We start from the raw sequence: 19,068 nt of genomic DNA on the forward strand, positions 1-19,068 counted from the left end.
AAGGCTGGAAACCAGTACTAGTGACTAGAGCACAAGAGTCTGGGTGTGACTAACGACACGGACCTGTGTAGTTCAAATGTCAAGTTTTATGACATTTTACAAAATGAGAGAAAAGGATGTGCCTGGCATGATGAAAGGGTAGACAACTTCTTAAAGACTTTGTCCCAGCGTTTGTCAGGTCCACTGTTGTGAGAGTCTACACAATTGCCAACAAAGATTGCCGCATTTCTCACTGTTGTGGGAGTCTGGGGTATAAACAGGAGTTGATGCTTTTCAACTCTTTCTCAGAAGGCGCCCCAGAAGACAGTTGACTCTCCTTCTCCCAGCTGTAGATTTTTAGAGGAGATTTAGCTGTAGATTTTCCACCTCAGCACAACTGTCATTGGGATTGAACTATTTGCTGTGGAGGACAGTTCTGCATTACAATTAACAGACATCAAGCTGTTTCTACCACTAGATGGCAGTAGTACCTGTTCCTGACCTCAAAAAAATCACAAGCTGAGGGGTCGAAGAGATAATGGCTCAGAGGTTAAGAGCACTCACTGACTGCTCTTCTAGAGGTCCTGAGTTCAATTCCGGACAACCATTGGTGGCTCACAACCATTTGTAATGGGATCTGATGCCCTCTTCTGGTGTGTCTGAAGAGAGCAACCACTAGATGGTCACATTCATAAAATAAATAAATCTAAAACAAACAAAAACAAATCACAGGCTGAAAAGATAAAGATTGAGTAAGGACAAAAATAAAAAGATAAGTATCTTTTCAAAAGGCTTAAAACTTTGCCAGAATCAGTGAAACATATCAATTTACAACTTTATACATTAATCGAACACAACGTGTCAAGCAAAAATCTCTCTGTGACAAATCTGGAGGTCAAGGAGTTGGAGGAGAACAATTCCTAGTCCAAAGGCACTGGACCTAGAGTAATCAACTTCCAAAGTAGGAAGGCTTCTATTAAAAGCTATGTCACTCTTTCATAAATACAGGTTCAAAAGGGAAGACTGGTGGGTTATGGACACCTGTTATTGAGTTATCCCAGCCACACAATGAGTAAAAAGCTGTCTAGAAAGAAGGACAATTTCTTGGGCAGGGTAGGGACTAAACAATCGTGTGTTCTAAGACTAAACAGAAAAGACCACTATCACAAGCAACAATACTTGTTCCCCAAGGGCTACCCACCAGCCAAGGAGTCAAGATCCACTTAGGACAATGGGAACATGACAAAGGGCAGAGAAAAGAGATATAAAAATACCAACCATAAGCACAAGGTCGTTAACAAAAAATTATTAGAGAAACGTGTGTTTGTGTTAGTACGATTGTGTATTGTGTAATGATGCTTTAATCAGTGACAGACAGCGTAATTGACTGGTCCCAGAGGATTAGAATGAAGTTGAAAAATCCTATCACGTTTGTGACATTGCAGCTGTGGTCACATAAGAGTAGACACATTACTCCTGTGTGATGATGCCGACATGAAAAATCAGTGACTGTGCTGCCAATTGTAGGAAAGCACAGCAGCGGCAGTTCTGCATGCAATGCGGCACTTCACAGTGAGAAAGAAGACAGCGTCATTGCTTTACGGATGTGCTGTACTCTGAATCTGTATATACTTACTTCTATTTGAAAAGTTAAACCTAAAGCAGTGTGTCATGCTATACTGGCAGCAGCTTCATATATCTCACTTTGAGTCTCTGGGCTGCATTGAGGGTCACCTTGACTGACCCCAAACCTTGAGAGTTCTGCAACACTTTGATGATGAAACTGCCTCATGTCATCACCAGATACCTCTGTCACTAAATAAGAACTTTCTCCCCATTACCCTATCTCTTTCCTATTTTTCTCCACATCCCCTTGATATCTAGCAGATGTTTTCATAGCAGTTAAATTAATCTCATTGTGTCCGTTATAATAAAGGATGGGAATTTTTATCTTATACGGGGAAATGTTAGCATGCTTTTGGTTGAACATAGGATAAACACATCCCCTTAGGCAGAAGTACAACTTGGTTGTTTTTATGAATATACCCTTATGTAGTGGCTATTCCTGGTTGTCAACTTGACTATATCTGGAGTGAACTACAATCCAGAAGTGGAAGACTCACCTGTGGTCCTAATCAGGAGGCCAGGAGATACAAGTTTCTGAACTGGATCTTAGCATGGAGATCTTGAGGCATAGTGGTTATGAATCCCAGAAGATTAAGACAGGGAGATCTCAGAGTTCAAGGTCATCTGGGATAAAACAAGTCCCAGATCCAGGCATGGTGGCACACACCTTTAATCTGGGCCACACCTTCTACTGGCACCTAATAAGGACATTGGAAGAGGGAAGATTTGCTCTCTCTTCTCTGCTTGCTTGCCTTGCAGGACTGAGCAACTGCTAGATCCTTGGGCTTCCATTCACAGCTGCTGCTGACCATTGTTGGGGAGTTGGACTACAGACTGTACGTCATCAACAAACTCCCTTACTATATAGAGACTACCATAAGTCCTGTGACTCTAGAGAACCCCGACTAATACACCTTATAAAGGGCACATGTATACCTAAATGGACGTATATACTTGGTGATTTGCAACATGCCATTTTGGCAAGCTAAGTCATGTCTTCCAGGATTCCTATGTTTTTTGTTAGACTATAACAAAAAATGATCCCCTGGTCCCCAGCACTAGGGAGTTGAACATGCCTGTGGCATGATGCCTCATGCATGCTAGACAAGCACTCTGAAAGACATGAATTTAGAAAAGGGAGCTAGGTATAAAGTTGGGGAGAGGAAGGACAATGTGGGAAACTTGAGAATCAACCTAAACCTGTATCAGTTTGTCATTGTAGCTAACACATATGGTGTAGGTGCCATGCAGAAAAATCTTGCAGCCTTTATCATGAATATAAATACAAACCTGGTCCAGAACTTGGCAAGTCTGAGGGAGGATCTGGAATGAAGTACATCAGACTAACCTGGATACTGTATCACATCAGCCAGGTGAATCAGCAGACAAATGACAGTGTGCATGTAGAAGGCCTTGGATATAGTCCAACTTCCAATGAATAAATTAATGAATATATAAATCAGAGGGAAAAGCTGTAACATACTTTTTTGAGAACTAAAAGAGAAAAGTCACTAGCCATTATATTATTTAGGGAACTCTAGACAAGCAGAGCAGTGGTGGCACATGCCTTTAATCCCAGTACTTGGGAGGCAGAGGCAGGTGGATTTCTGAGTTCGAGGCCAGCCTGGTCTACAGAGTGAGTTCCAGGACAGCCAGGGGTATACAGAGAAACCCTGTCTTGGAAAAACAAACAAATAAATTGAGTATTATAACTGGTTACACAAACAATGAAAGCAGAAATATCAGATTGTGAATCATAAAGTTCTATTAAGATCTGAGTTCTGGGGCTACTGGGTTAGACTGCCACCAAGCTCTGAATGTTTCGAGGTCAATCACCCAGGACAGTGGCTGCCTCTGCCTGGTGAGAAAATGGTGAAAGGAGAGAACTGCCTCCTGCAAGGCGTCCTTGTACTTCCACACATCAGCCCCAACACATAATACAGAATGTGTGGCTATTGCATATTCAGAAAATTAAATATGAAAGAGTCCAATTATCAGTTTCAAGTACAGGGATGATTTTAAAAAAATATCAATGAGCTTTGATCTCAGAATTTAGTAATCCTAAGAGCTGAATTAAATTCTAAAGTCTACAAGCTATTTATTTCTTTTTAAGAGTAAAGGGCTGAGCAGATCTCTCTATTCTGTGGTCAACAGAGGGCAACAGATGGAGAGGAAATAGTCTTTGCTGATGATGGAAATGTTGCAGGTCTGAAAGGAAAGGTATCCTGGCATTTGGAGCCACAAAGTCACACAGTACAACAAACCTCACACAAGAGATTTACTAGGAGAGAAAACCCCAGGACAGCTGCCTCTGCTTAGGGAAGAAAGCAGCCCGAGTTAGGCTGTGGTGGTGCATGCCTTTAATCCCAGCACTTGAGAGACAGAGGCAGGCAGATTTCTGAGTTTGAGGCCAGCCTGGTCTACAGAGTTAGTTCCAGGACAGCCTGGGTTATACAGAGAAACCCTGTCTCGAAAACAAACAAAAGTAGCCCGACTGAGCGGAAGGCAGGCCTTATATAGCATTCCTTAGGGGGCGGAGCTTTGAGTTTTCCAGGCTGAGGACTGTTGGGATTTCAAGTCCAGAGATTGAGACTTTCAGGGATTGGTGATTTTTTCTCTTCAGAGATTTGTGGGTTTTCATGCTCAGAAACTGGTTTCTGTGATAAGCTCAGGGATTAGTGAGACTTCCTTTTCAGGGAATGGTGGGATTTTTTTTTAAAGATTTTATGTGTATGAGTACATTGTAGTTGTACAGATGGCCGTGGGCCATCATGTGGCTGCTGGGAATTGAACTCGTTCGCTCCATCCCACTCGCTCTGGCCCAATACAATGTAGCTGTCTTCAAACGCACCAGCAGAAGAGGGCGTCAGATCTCATTATGGGTGGTTGCGAACCACCATATGGTTGCTGGGATCCGAACTCAGGACCTTCGGAAGAGCAGTCAGTGCTCTTATCCGCTGAGCCATCTTGCCAGCCCAGGATTTTGATTTTTTTTTTTTTTTTTTTTTTTCTTGTAGGGCAGCCAGTGCTTGGCCACTCACGTCTCAGGTTCCAAATGACTGTAGTAGCCCTTAGGCTACTTTAGGGCTGCTAGAGACGTCTGGGGGGCGGGGCCTGGCTGCTTTGAGCTCAGCTGACTGAGACCTGCTGCCTTGAGGGTTTATAAAGTATACAAAGTTTACAAATAGAATAGAATACACCACAGGGAATCCTCTCCGTGCTGCTTGAGTTGGCCTAAACAGCCAACAATGAGACCTTCCAAGTGTGTCAGTATCTTAATTTTGTCTGGAGGCAACATTTCTTTTTTCTTTTCTTTTTTTCCTTTTTTTTTTTTTTTTTGGAGGCAACATTTCAAAAGTTGTTTTTCTGAGTAAGCTAATGCTCAGAAGTTATTTTGGTGTGCATTTAAACTTTCAAACGAATTTGAAAACAACAAATACTCAAATGTGTGCCAGTTCAAAGATTTTCTTTTTAAAAGAAAATCAAATTAAAATCCTAAGTCCCTATTTTAATGTCTAAGCAGAAAATACAGTTGTGAAGAGCAGCTGTTACACCTCAAAAGCCTTTCGCTGTTCTTAGTAAAACGGTTAATTTAATTGGGCACTTAAGCTCATTTTAATAAAAAGGCAATTAACGTTCCTTCAGAACTAAGTATACATTACTCATCATTTCAAGATTATTTCTGAAGGTTATGAATATACGGAGAAATGCAGTCTTGTCCTTATGAAATACTCGAATACATTCCACATCTAAACTGCTAACAGACATAAGATCATATTTTAATTACCTCAATACCTATTTTTAGTCAAGTAAATGACAGGGTGAATTTAGTATCAGAAAAAGTTGCATGCCAAGCAGTCTTCCTTACACTACGGAGACACTAGTTTTAAGGGCTTAAGGATGATTCCGAGTTCTTTCGGCCACAAAGAAAGGTTTTCTTTTTCTTTTTTTTAACAAAGATAACCACCAATCCCGAGTTCTTTTCTTTGTCGCGCAGTAACAGTGGCGGGGTGGAGGGGGACAAGTGTGACGGGTCCGGAACTCCAAAGCCTTAGACGATGAGTCTCGCAGGAACATGGAGAAATGGGCACAGAGGACCCAGCCGACATAGCAGGCCCGGCGGGGTGACCTGCCCCGCCCGAGATAACTCCAAGCGCCACCGGCCCGCACCCCCGGCCTCCAGGCCATCAGATGGCTGCCTCCGCTGCGGCAGCGAGCGTCTTAAAAGCCCGCCCATGGAGGTGATTGACGGGCAGTTTCCTCCAATGGCCAATGCGCTCAGCCCCGGCAGGCCGGGAGAGGGCCGCGGTTCGCGGAGGAATCTCACTTGCCCTTTAGTCCCCGTTGAGGTGTTGCGGCCGGCGCCATTTTCTGTGCCGCCTGTTTCGGGTGCCGCCATGTTGGTGAGGAGAAATCACCGTTACGGCCACTGTCCAAATCCCCGCGTCGCCGCCCGCCGCCCGCCGGCTCCCACGCCTCAGCCTCCGGCGGCGAATACAGACTAGAGCGGCAGCGCCGGCAGCGCGGGGCCGTTGCCCAGTCTTTGCAGTTAGAGCCCCATCTCTCTGGCGTGGTTGTTAATAGACTGGAAAGTCTGTGTCTGTGTCGCTCACTAGTAACCGTGAGTTTTTACCACTTCGTCACCTGTCGGCGGCGGCTGGGAACAGGTGCCCGCAGGCGGCGCAGGGGTCCTCCCCGCGCCCCACCGCCGCCGCCGCCGGCCTCCAGACCTGCCCTCCAGCCCCGCCCCGTTCTTGACCAAACATGACAGACTCTGAACATGCAGGGCACGACAGGTCGGGAACCCTTCTTGTCTGTCTTTCTGTCGGATGAGAGGAGGGGTCGGGGCGGCGGGAGCGGGCCGGGGCCGGGCGCCTCCTGCATGACTTAGACGTCTCTGTGTGGCTCCATCGGTTCCGCGACGCGCACCTCCGTCCACCGCAGCTGGCTGCCGGCCGCGGGGGAGGCCGAACCGGCCGCGCCCGCCTCCCGGAGCCGGGGTCGCCGCCGCCGCTCGCCGCCCCGCCCCCGCCGGGCACGTGCGAGCCCCCCGCCCCTGGCCCGGCTCAGTCGTCTGCGCCACGCGCGCGGGCGGCTGCGGCGTCCGCCCCGCCAGGCCAGTGACCGGCCCCGATGGCTCAGTAATAGGCCTTGTGGATGTTTGCCTCCTACCCGAGTCCACCTCTGGAAATAAACATGTTTAGTTTTTAGGGGGGCGGGGAGGGGGAAGCCTCTTTCCCTCCTCCCATCCCCCACTCCCAGGCCATGTGTCTGCCGCAGTCGTATAACCCTTCCCCCCCCCCCGCCCCCCAGGAAAGTGAAATGGCAGTTTTCAAATCAAATACGTTAACACAAGTAGACTGCAGATTTTTAGCTTTACCTGATTTCCTAGATGCTAAATATCATTTGATTATTTAGTTTGAGGTTCAAATTTTCCGTTTTTAATTTTGTTGTGCTCTGAGAGGCACGTTCTTAGCGCCACTCAGTGATTTGGTGGCATTTACAGAATATACTCTTAAGTTTTAAACTTCAAATTTACGTTGATAACCAAATTTTTAAAGGGGTCAGAGGAGGACTTTATTAATACTCCTGGTGCAAAATCTCACTCATCTATTTCCTACTTAGAATATTAACTTGAAAATGGACATCCTCACATTGCTTTTTGCATAGTCTCAGAGATACATTGTGTTCTAGGGTGGCCTATAAGACTTAAGAATTCCTGAGTAAAGTCATAGCTTTTGATAAAGCATTGCACACACCTTCCTTCCCTAAATACAGAAGCAAAACAAAAAAACAACAAAAAAATCATTGAAATTTGAAATCCCAAAATATATGGCAACCTTGAAAGGGATTTAAAAAAATCCTAACATTCAAAAATTAATAATAATTCTCTGGGAAGACATCAGTCAAGCATGTACCAAGGTCTAGATAGTAAAATGTACTCTTATATAAGTGCAGAAACTTGTACTTGACATTTTTAATGATTTTTTAAAAAAATAATACCTTTGTGGTTTAAGTGCTGTCAAATGGACCTAAGGACTCTTGTGTGATAGGCAAGTATTCTAACACTTGGCTACACTCATAGCCCAATATTACCCTTTTAAAAAAATTTTAAAAGTGAATTTCCTAGAATTAACTAATAATGTTGAGAAGTCTGTTTATAAGCCAGTGACTTGTTAATGTACTTAAAATTCATTAATATGAAAGGATCTATTCTCATTTGTTAGTGGATAGTGTAATTTGAATATGTAGAAATATGTATTTTACATAATAAAGAACATGTCATCAAGTTTAGAAATCAAAAAATGCTTTTAGCCTTGCTGTGGTGGCACACACCTTTAATCCCAGCACTTGGGAGGCAGAGGCAGGCAGATTTCTGAGTTCAAGGCCAGCCTGGTCTACAGAGTGAGTTCCAGGACAGCCAGAGCTACACAGAGAAACCCTGTCTCGGAAAACCAAGAAAAAAAAAAAAAAAGCTTCTAAAGAACAACGGTATCATAGTTTTTTATTACCTCTCTTCCCCTTTGAAATGTGATCTCATTAGCCTTAGCTGGCCTAGAACTTGATGTAGGCCAGTCTGTCTTAGACTCAAAAAGATCTGCCTGTCTCTGACTACAGGGTGTTGGACTAAAGATGTGCACTTCCATGCCTGGCTGCTATCAGACTTTTAAAAGAATTTGAGGCAAAGTGTGGTAGTAAGTACATTCCTGTAATCCAACACTCAGGCTGAGACAGGAAGGTGGCATGTTCATGTCTGCCTGCCCTACACAGCAAAACCCTGGTTTTTTAAAAAAGTAGAATTTGAAGTTTTAAAATGCTGACTTAGAAAGTTAAAATGAAACTTCAGTTTAAAGGATATAGATTAACAGTTTAGTAGGAAGAGCAAATGATAAGTAGCAATAGTTTTGTTTTAAATTAGACCCAAAAGTATCTCAAGTTAGCTCAGTTTTAACGTATCCAGTGTTAAGTGGTGCTGTGAATCATTCATATATATATATATATATATATATATATATATATATATATATATATATGTATGTATATATATACACACACATATATCCACTTATGTGAAAAGAACTACATCAAGAAACTGCACTATCTGTATGTGGTGAATTATACGTATAATTCCAACACTCTGGAGGCCAAGGAGAATTGCTATTTGAGCCTGGGCTAAAGGAAAGAAGAAAGAAAACCCACAGAGCAGGGGGTCTACAGAATGGCCCTAGCTGTAGGACTGTAACCAGTTAGCTTTGTGATCTTGAGTTTCTTAGTGAATAGCAGAGGTGTTTAAACCTTACCAAAGTAGTGGTTTTCAGTCTGCCCTGCAGTGCTTACGTGCAGGGCATTCCACTGATGTGATTGGGGCCCATACATTTTATAAACTCCCCGTGTAGTTATGTAGGTAAATGTTTCTCAGTCGTATCTAATCAGACCTGTTTTGATACAAAATGAAGAACAACTCATAGAAATTTGTAAGTAGGTTTGTGGTTACCTGTATTTTTATAGGTTTCTAGTTGATTCCAAAGAAACTTGGGAGAAAATAATCTATGGATTCCTCAAGTATTCCCTGCTTCTACATTATAACTTTTATAGTATAATACAAGTTTATATGAATTATATGAAAAGTATATACAATTTTGCATAGTCTAGGTATTTTCACAAAGATTAGTTTCAAGCACTTTTGAAAACTAAAATATACATTCAGGAAAATAGTGAAATTTCATTTATAACTGCTTTGACTTTGTACAAATTAAAATAGAATTTACAGAAGGGAGAAATTCTAAATGTAAATGAAATTCATAAAATGTGTAAGTGCTTTAAAATTATTTTCTGTACTTGTTTTATATGGTGAGTGCTTTGTGTAAATTTGTTTACTATATTTTGAAATATATATACATATATATGTGTATATATATATATATATATGTGTGTGTATGTATGTGTATATATGTGTGTGTGTGTGTGTGTGTGTGTGTGTGTGTGTAAAAAATCACCTTCTGAAAATGTCTAATTGGGAGTCAGGTGGTGTTGGTGCACATCTATAATTCCAGCACTCTAGACACTGAAAGAAGGAACACTGGCATGAATATAAGACCAACCTGAGCTATATAGTGAGACACTGTCTCAAAAACAGCAAACAATCCCCCCAAACAAATAAAACTAACCAGTTGGTGTACTTTCCTTTAATATTTCATGCTTAGAACAAAAAAATTCTTTTATAAGGTGTTATTAATATAATAATACCTATAAACTCATACATATGTAGAATGTTGAGTTCTTGTGCATAAATCTGGAGTCTACTTTCTAAACATAAATAAAGCAGAAAGAATTGAAGAAAGTTAAAGGTATAATCCCCCTTTTCACTCAGTTCTCTTTCATTCACTTTTCTAAAGATTCTTTTATGTATATGTGTACACTGTAGCTGTCTTCAGACACAACAGAAGGGGGCATCAGATCCCATTACAGATGGTTGTGAGCCACGATGTGGTTGCTGGGAATTGAACCCAGGGCCTTTGAAAGATCAGTTAACCACTTAACCACTGAACCATCTCTCCATCCCTGCTTCTTTCAGGCCTAACTTCACCCATTTAACTTTATCCTTCAGCTGGATGTTAACCCAGTTAAAACAAGTTTGTTATGAAGCGTGATATAAAACCTATGGCCTCATGCATGCTAGACAAGAGCTCTATCTTTGAGCTATCCTCCCAATCCTGCAAGTCCTTGCTGAAGGTTGAATACTAGTTCCTGCCTTAGACACTTCTACAGCAGAGTGGAAAGATAAGCAGAACCCTAGTAACTATGAGAGTTTTCTAAAATACGTTAATGGTAAAAAGTTACTCAGGGCCTGCACTGGAGGAAAAGATTTTAACATTATCCTAGTATAAGACCTTAAGATTTGTTTGTTTGTTTGTTTCTTGATAGGACATATGGATATTTTCCTTGAGTTGGAGGTTATTCTTTGTTCTTTATGAACAATTTCATCTTTTCTCTCCCTTTTAGCTTTTTTCCTCTAAAGCAATAACAAGACTCCAGCTAGCCAGAAGGGTAGTGGTTTAACAAGTTTCCGAATCTCCTGTTGGGCTGAAAACTTGACCAGAGACTGCCCCAGAGTTTGGCCAAGTACTGTCAGAGGAGTATGTGGAGAAAGTACAGGGCAATGAAGTGACACAGTAGGTTCAGACATGATGAAGGTGTTAATGCACAGACACTGAGAAACTATTTTGAAAAATGAGGGAAAATCTTGAATAAACTTAGGGCCAGACCCATCCCTAATGGGATATGGAGACCACATCAACATTTTTAATTAGGATAGTAGTGATCAGCTGCATATTGTTGGTATACTACCTGAGGGCTAGAAAAAAGCAAGCTATAGGAAAGTGCTTTTGAATAAACATTATGAATGTAATATTTAATAATTACTGGTCTACACGTGGAGTATGCAGCAATAAAACATTACTAATATTTTCTTTGGAGAGAAATAACATAAAAACGTTAAATATTAGATAAGCATTGGAGAATGAGGTGAGTTCTGTGGGATGTTTCTATTTCAGCAGGGTTATTAGGTAACCACTTACTTAAAAAGGAATATTTGTCAAAATTCTGAAAGAGGAGAGGAGTTCAGAACCATTTTGTGTGTGTGTGTGTGTGTGTGTGTGTGTGTGTGAAAAAGCTTTCCAGACGGGAATGATGGGTAAAAAAACCAGGACTCATAAACTTGGTAGGATTAAGGGAAGAAGGAGGAAGTGGAAGCAGTGTGGCTAGAGGGGTTGGCAAGTAAGGGAGGCAGCAAGAGAAGTGCATCCTTTGATGCTGTCTAGAGCCCTCAAAACATTGTAAGGACCTTGAATTTTCCTCTTCAGTGATTTGGGAAGCACTGTGGTATTTGGACAGAGGAAGACTACGATCTTGCTATGGGAAAGAGGAAAAAGCTACTCCTGCAGTAATAGGTGATATATCTGTGTTAGGATATGATGGGACTAAGTAACATTATCTGGTGGTTGAAAACAGAGCATAAGAAAGAGCGAGCCCAGAGCTAGGATAGACATCTAGTAAAGACTGGATCACCGGCAATGATGCAGACACAAAGCAAGAGTCATGAGTTACTTCTTAGTTAATTCTTGGTAGAATTAGAGATAGCTGAGATGTTAGTTGAAATGATTAAGATCAACTGAGATATAAGTGTTGTAGACTGTGGAGAAAAGAACACAGTTTTTAAAAACCAAAGGAGGAAAAAAAACCTTTCAAGGATGTGAAGATGGAAGATCACAGCCCTGAAGGAAAGAAAGAGGTTCCAAAATGTCCTTTGATATACATTATTCTAAATTAAAACCTTCTAGTCCAGAATTAAAAGGTGCTGTAAACTGGTGGCCTTCAGCCTGAAAGTTTGCATGTTTGTTTGATTAGATAATTTTTTCCCATGTATCAAAGATTAAAAACAACATGCTAGGTATGTACTCTACTACAGAGTTAATACCCAGCTTGTTTTGAAATAGCCAAAAAAAGAAATGCCAACATTGTCAATAACACTAATCACTTACTGTGTGAAAACTAGTCCTTTTTTTTTTTTTTTGGCTTTTTGAGACAGGCTGGCCTCGACCTCAGAAATCTGTTTGTCTCTGCCTCCTAAGTGCTGGCATTAAAGGCGTGCACCACCATTGCCCAGCCAAAAACTAGTCTTTTAATTGCTTCATATGAATCATTTAATCTCACAACAATCCAAGAAAAAGGTCTAATTACTAGTCTCCCTTTTTAAAGATGAGAAAGCAAATATGAAGGGTTATGTTGTTGTTTGTTTTGGTTTTGGTTTCTGAAGATAGTGTTTCTTTGTGTAGCCCTGGCTGGCAAATATGAAGATTTAAAGTTCCAAAGCACTAAATAAGCAAATCAGCAGGAACCTCAGTAATCTAACTACAGAGCCTGCACTTTTACCACATCATCAGGGGAATGTATACATAAGAATATCAGTTTATCCCCGTGAAGACTAGATGTTTGCATCAGAGAGTATGTTACCATATAGAGTGCTACTCAGAAAACTTAATAAAAAGTTACCCGATGAATGAGGGTGTGATATTAGGGCAAGAGGATTAGTTCTGTGACTGACAGTTTAGTGGCATTAATCTCTAATGAAGTGGTACTCACATCTCCATCATGTACCTGCCATTTTACACACTTGCATAAGGAATATCCTTCCTCCAAGGTGTATGGCACTGCCCACATTTGCCATTGCAGTTCCTTTTCATTGCTGTCAGTGTTGACAGGCCCTCCTTCTCCTAAGAGCAATTCTTTGCAATGCATGCTAATATCTTAAATTTAGTTCTCATTTTTAACTTGGTCCAACTTATTAATCAGTTATGGTTTACTATTTTGGTTTTATGGTTGGTTTCTCTTTCTTTTTCTTTTTCTTTTTCTTTTTTCTTTTTTTTTTTTTTTTTTTTTTTTTTTTTTTTTTTTTTGATATTCTTATTCTAAACCCATACACACACAGGTACATTGGGGGATGGTTGGGTTCTGGGAGACATTACTGGTGTGAATACATATCAACCAAGATTATCATAATTACATGACTTTGACAAAAACAGTATTTACTCTTGGCAGAACAGGCTTCTATAACTGACTTTTTATATGCTTTCTTTTTTTAATGTTCTGGCTTAACATTAATCCTAGAGATACTGATACTGTTTTAATACTTAAACTTTCATTGATCATGTGTATATTTTGAGTGAAAAATAAATGACTTTCATTTTTCCATGTAGTTTTTAAAGTCTTAAGAAAATTATCTTTAGAAACATACCATAAGCTAGATGGTGGTGGCGCACACCTTTAATCCTAGCACTTCGGAGGCAGAGGCAGGTAGATTTCTGAGTTTGAGGCCAGCTTGGTCTACAGAGTGAGTTCCAGGACAGCCAGGGCTATCCAGAGAAACCCTGTCTGGAAAAACCAAAAAAGAAGAAAAACAAATATACCATAAAACCACAGCACAGCTTTTTTTCCCTATAAAGTTGATGCAAAACAACCTAGATTTGAATTCTAATGATCCTCAAAGTTTTATATGAATCATCATTTATAATGCATATTTCACTTCATTTCAGAGTTTAGGAGTGGAGTCTGTATGACTGACTGGAAAGCATGATCTGTCTGTGGCATTTGATTTCACTACCTTTTCCACTGTTTTAAAATTATGATTACTCTGGTATCATATATGAAATTATTGAATTATAGATAGTTCTGTTGTAATTGTTTATAAATTCCTCTTTAATCATATCTTCATCTAAATAGTAAAATAGTAAAACTTCCAGTTAATCAGACTAATTATCTTCATAATGCATTTTAAAGAAAGTCAAATCAATTAAGTACAGCCGGCAGAGCTGCATTTTTAGCTATAGAAAATAGAAATTCTGCTATTGTATGAAAGTTTCAGCTTCTTATGGGAATTGAAAATTCATAACAAGTTGGTTTTTTTGTTTGTTTTGTTTGTTTGTTTTTTGTTTGTTTTTGTTTTTGTTTTTGTTTTGTTTTTTTTGGTTTTTCGAGAAAGGGTTTCTCTGTAGCCCTGGCTGTCCTGGAACTCAGAAATCCGCCTGCCTCTGCCTCCCAAGTGCTGGGATTAAAGGCGTGCGCCACCATCGCCCAGCGCATAACAAGTTTTAATTCCCCTTATGCTTAAGTTTTAATCCCTACAGGCCGTTGAGAAATGTCTGGGAACATTTGCACTTCTGTGTGGGACTGAGTTCTAGGTTGTGACTTGCTATATCCTTAAAATATATAAATCTACTTAAATTTTTATTTTGTGTAAGCAAGTCTAGCACAAATGAATGCTCTATTGTCATAAGAAACACTTTTGTAGTTTGGTTGTACTTATATTGCACCAAATGCCTCTTTATTTTTTTTGAATGACAAAGTGTAGAAAACAGCAGTCAGCCGAAGCAGGGACCAAAGCCATTGCCTTCCTGTAGGTAACTGCAGCATTTCTGAAAAGGTAGGACCACTTCCACTCCTCATTAAAAGTAAGTCATTATAGTACAGGAAGGATATTTTTTTTCAGCACTGCTGATTGCTAAATTAGCCTAAAGGTTGTTTTTAATGCATACACTAGGGTCATTTTTATTTGAGATAGTAGGACACCAGACAGTTGGAAGAACTTGTTTCTTTTGTTTTATTGTTTGTTTGTTTGTTTGTTTGTTTGTTTGTTTTTATAACAGGTTCTCTGTGTAATCCAGGCTGTCCTGAAACTCACTCTGTAGACCTGGCTGGCCTAGACCCAGAGATCCACCTTCTTCAGCCATCTGAATGCTGGGATTAAAGGCTTGTGCTACTACTACTCAGTTAGAACCTGTTTCTTATAACCTGGTCTCGTATATGTATATACCCAAAAATACAAAACATAAACAGTTGTGATAAACAAAACTTTAGAAGTTTTCCTTATAAAATTTTGAGGTGGTAAACTCATTATCTAGTGGTTAATTTCTTTTTATACAGAATAGCTTTCATAAACATTGCTTATAATGTTTTCTACATTCATTAATGTACATTTATATTTAATCTAATTGATAAAATTTCAGTAAATAAGATTTTCATTCTAACTTGTACCTCAAACAACTTCTTAATTTGGAATATTCAGATATTAACAGCAAATCTAAATGTCATGCATGTTTATATTTACCTTACTATACTGATCAATTAAAATGGTAAGCAAATGATCAGGCAGTTTTTGATCATGTCACTTGGAGGAATAGCAGAAATTCCTTGACCAAAGCAGAATTAGAAAAAAGTAAATTTTAATTGAAAACTTAAGCTAAAATATAAAGTAGAACATTTTCTTTTTTCTTTTTTTTAAAAAGATTTATTTACTTATTATTATTATATGTAAGTACACTGCAGCTGTCCTCAGACACTCCAGAAGAGGGCGTCAGCTCTCATTATGGATGGCTAGGAGCCACCATGTGGTTGCTAGAATTTGAACTCAGGACCTTCAGAAGAGTAGTCAATGCTCTTACCCACTGAGCCATCTCTCCAGCTTAGAACATTTTCTTAAACAAAAAGGGATTGCTATCATCCTTCAAATCCTATGGTCTTAGTACCTCAGATTTACAATTAATCCAGCATCAGATGGCAGACTGAGGTATTGAATACTTATAGAACTAATGGCTCTCCGGTTTGTTTGTACTTGACAGTCTACTCTGGTTCATTGTTAAAGCCATCCAACAAAGATTTCTGGAGAATTGCTGTGTGAAAATGTAGGGAAAATTATTTTATGGAAATTTTCTGTGGATTTCTACCTTTTTCAGTTTGTACGAGAGAGTCTAAAAGAACAGAGTCAAATGAAGAATGAAAATAAGTTAAATCTAGTTTCATTAGATATTTAGTTTGTATTTAATTTAGTTTAATATAAAAATACTAAAAAATATACAAAACTATTAAGTCTCAAAGAAGTTAGCAAGGTAATTAACAATTTCGATTTATTCACATACTACCCTGGTTTTGGTTATTACAGAAATAGTTAAGTCTGGGTGGTAGTGGCTCACACCTTAATCCCAGTACTCAGGAGGGAGAGACAGTAGATCTCTCCGAGTTTGAGGCTAGTCTGGTCTACGTAGAGAGTTCTAGGAGAACCAAGGCTATACAGAAACTCTGTCTCAAAAAAAACAAAACCAAACAAACGAAACCTCTAGGAGGAGTGTAACTTTGAAGAATAAAAACACAATTTCCTAGAATAAAGGCACAGAAGCATTTCCCTCCAACTTCCTCATTGTGTTTGCGATGTAAGTTCAAGTATATATTTAAAGGGTTGCTAGGTGGTGACACAAAACCAATCTCAGAACCAAGCAAGGCAAGAGGATTGCTATGCATTTGAGGCTAACCTAAGCAATATAGCAAGTTCCAGGCCAGCTAGGATTACATAGGTCTTTAAAAACAAAAAACAAAACAATAAAAGAACACAGAGATAAGGGGACAGGGAACACTGGGAACAGAATGAATGCAATAGCATCTTTGTAATCCTAGTGCTGGGAAATAGAGACGGGGTTAGCTTACTAGTCAGCCTAGCCTACTTGGTGACCAATGAGACCCTGTCTCGAAAAAGTAGATGGTATCCGAGGAATGACATTGAAGGTTGTCTTGTGGCCTTCACACCCATGTGCATACATGTGTGTTATACCCCATTCTGACATGAACACCAGAGTATTCCAGAGTAAATACAAATAAAACCTTGTAAAATAAAAATATACTTTCCTAGGATAATGGTACAGCAGTATGTCCCCTGTACTTTCTTGGAAAATGAAATGGGTCAGGGAATTTGGCATTAATAAATACTTGGTTATCCAGAAGCCAGTTTTTGAAAACACATTTGAATGAACTGTGTTCCTTGCCTCCCTGTTTTACTGAAGGTCCTTTTATCTCTTTTAGTTACTTTGTGTCTTTGTAAGCATCCTTATATCCTCATGAACACTCCATCTTAAGTTTTGTTACTTTGGGGAGACTCTGGGAATATAGTCATTTAGACAGACTGATGCTGGTTATATAGAATAGAATATGTTCAGGTTCAGACTCTGAACTTGGTCTGTCTCAGCTTCATTGGGCTTTACCTGTACCAGATAATTTTTCATTATTATTTTCAGGAGGGAAATAAGGGAAATTTCTTGTTAGAATCCTTGCACTTAGATTTATAGTTTCTGCTGACATAATACATTCTATTCATATATATATGAAATATATATGAATATTCTATTCATATATATATGAAATATATATGAATATTCTATTCATATATATATGAAATATATATGAATATTCTATTCATATATATGAAATATATATGAATATTCTATTCATATATATGAAATATATATGAATATTCTATTCATATATATGTGAAATATATATTTCAGAGAAATTACAACAAATGTAAATAAATAAAGACAACTCCATAGGATCCTATAACTCAGCCCTTTATTATCAGCAGACCAAGTATTCTGCCTTGGAGGCCTCCATTTCCTGACAAACACTGAAATAACTTGAGGATTGTATATAACATAGTGACTCAGTGACACTAAGCTGGCTTCAGTTCTGTAGTGTATTGCATGCTTTACACAGAAGTTTTGCTTACTTTTTGTCTGCAGAGATCCCTTCCTGTGGCTCTCTCTCAGGCTGTGTCACCTAGACTGCTCTGACATATGGCTTTATCCTGTGAAGAGGCTATTCTCATAGTTGCTTTAACTCTGCCATGTATTTGGGTAGTTTTATTTATTGTGTAATTTTTTTTTAAATTGCTTGTCTCACCCAGATTAAAAACTTCATGAGGAAGGCTGGGTAAAGTGATTGCCCTGTAAGATGAGGACCATTGTTGTGATCCCCAGCATCCAAGAAAATGCCCAGTGGAGCTAGCCACCTGCATGTAATAGCTGTGCTTAAGAGGCAGAGGCAGAGAAAGTCCTTAGAGCAAACCAACTAATCAAGATTAACTGAATCTGGCAAGCTTTGAATTCAGGTCATACCTTGCCTCAGTATTTAAGGAAATAAGTCATGGAAGAAGACTCACCAACACACATGAGTATGCATACTACACACACACATACACACACACACACAGAGAGAGAGAGAGAGAGAGAGAGAGAGAGAGAGAGAGAGAGAGAGAGAGAGAGAGAACTTCCAGAAGGGAAAAACTATCTTGTTTTCTGTTGTATCCCTACTTGAGAAGGTACTGAGTAAACACACATATTAAACGGTCAAACAGCTTTTACCTTGTTTTCTGAAGCTAAGGGCTAAATTGGCAGCTAAACTTAGTTGAGTTTTTTTTCTCATATTTGTTGTAAATTTCTCTCGTGGTACTGGTGGTTGAACCTGTCATGCCATAAAAGTGTTCTACTACTGGGTTATGTTTTCAACCATTAAAAAAATTACTCTAAAATGGGCTAGAGAGATGATTCAACAGCTATGAGGAGCACTGGCTGCTCCTCCAGAAGGCCCAAGTTTGTTTCCTGCACCCATACGGCAGTTCACAATGGCCTGTAGCTCTAGTTCTAGGGGATCTGACATCTGGCTTCTTTGGGCACCTACACTCATATGTACACACACTCAAAACTAACAAATCTTTAAAAAATATTCTAAAAATAAAACTGTTCAACATAATTAAAAAAAAAAATGGCCAGGCATTGTGGTACATTACCTTGATCTCCGTGAGTTTGAACAGCGTGGTCTACAAATTGAGCAAGGTCCAGGACAGTCAGAGTGGTTGGTTACACAGAAAAACTCTTCTTAAAAAAAATAAATAAATAAGGTAGGGGGTTTGGTTTTATTACCTTAATGAAGCCATTCTTGGGTTAACTCTAGTTCTGAGACCACTGAATTTGCAAAACTCCTACCTTAGCCTCCCAAGTAACTAGGACTACAAGTCTATACAACCAGGACCAGATAGTTAATCCTAGCCCTTAGCCTCAACATAAAGTAAGCTTGCTTAGCCTCATC

At 39.5% G+C, this 19,068-nt stretch overlaps 2 protein-coding genes across 2 annotated transcripts in view; one reads left to right on the plus strand and one right to left on the minus strand.

Moving 5' to 3' along the window:
* Positions 1-5,204: 5,204 nt before the first annotated feature.
* On the minus strand, positions 5,205-6,293 carry LOC116090906. Its single transcript, XM_031371859.1, has one exon. It carries the CDS (start codon positions 6,002-6,004, stop codon positions 5,657-5,659), a length of 348 nt encoding a protein of 115 aa, XP_031227719.1. The 5' UTR covers positions 6,005-6,293; the 3' UTR covers positions 5,205-5,656.
* Zc3h6 (zinc finger CCCH-type containing 6) overlaps positions 6,272-19,068 on the plus strand; it is a 56,739-nt gene continuing 43,942 nt past the window's right edge. Inside the window, exon 1 of the mRNA XM_031371860.1 lies at positions 6,272-6,401. Within this exon, the coding sequence (XP_031227720.1) occupies positions 6,370-6,401 (32 nt within the window). The 5' untranslated portion in view covers positions 6,272-6,369. The remainder of the gene's footprint in view (positions 6,402-19,068) is intronic.

Source organism: Mastomys coucha, unplaced genomic scaffold (assembly GCF_008632895.1).
Source record: "Mastomys coucha isolate ucsf_1 unplaced genomic scaffold, UCSF_Mcou_1 pScaffold15, whole genome shotgun sequence".
NCBI classification, from domain to species: domain Eukaryota; kingdom Metazoa; phylum Chordata; class Mammalia; order Rodentia; family Muridae; genus Mastomys; species Mastomys coucha.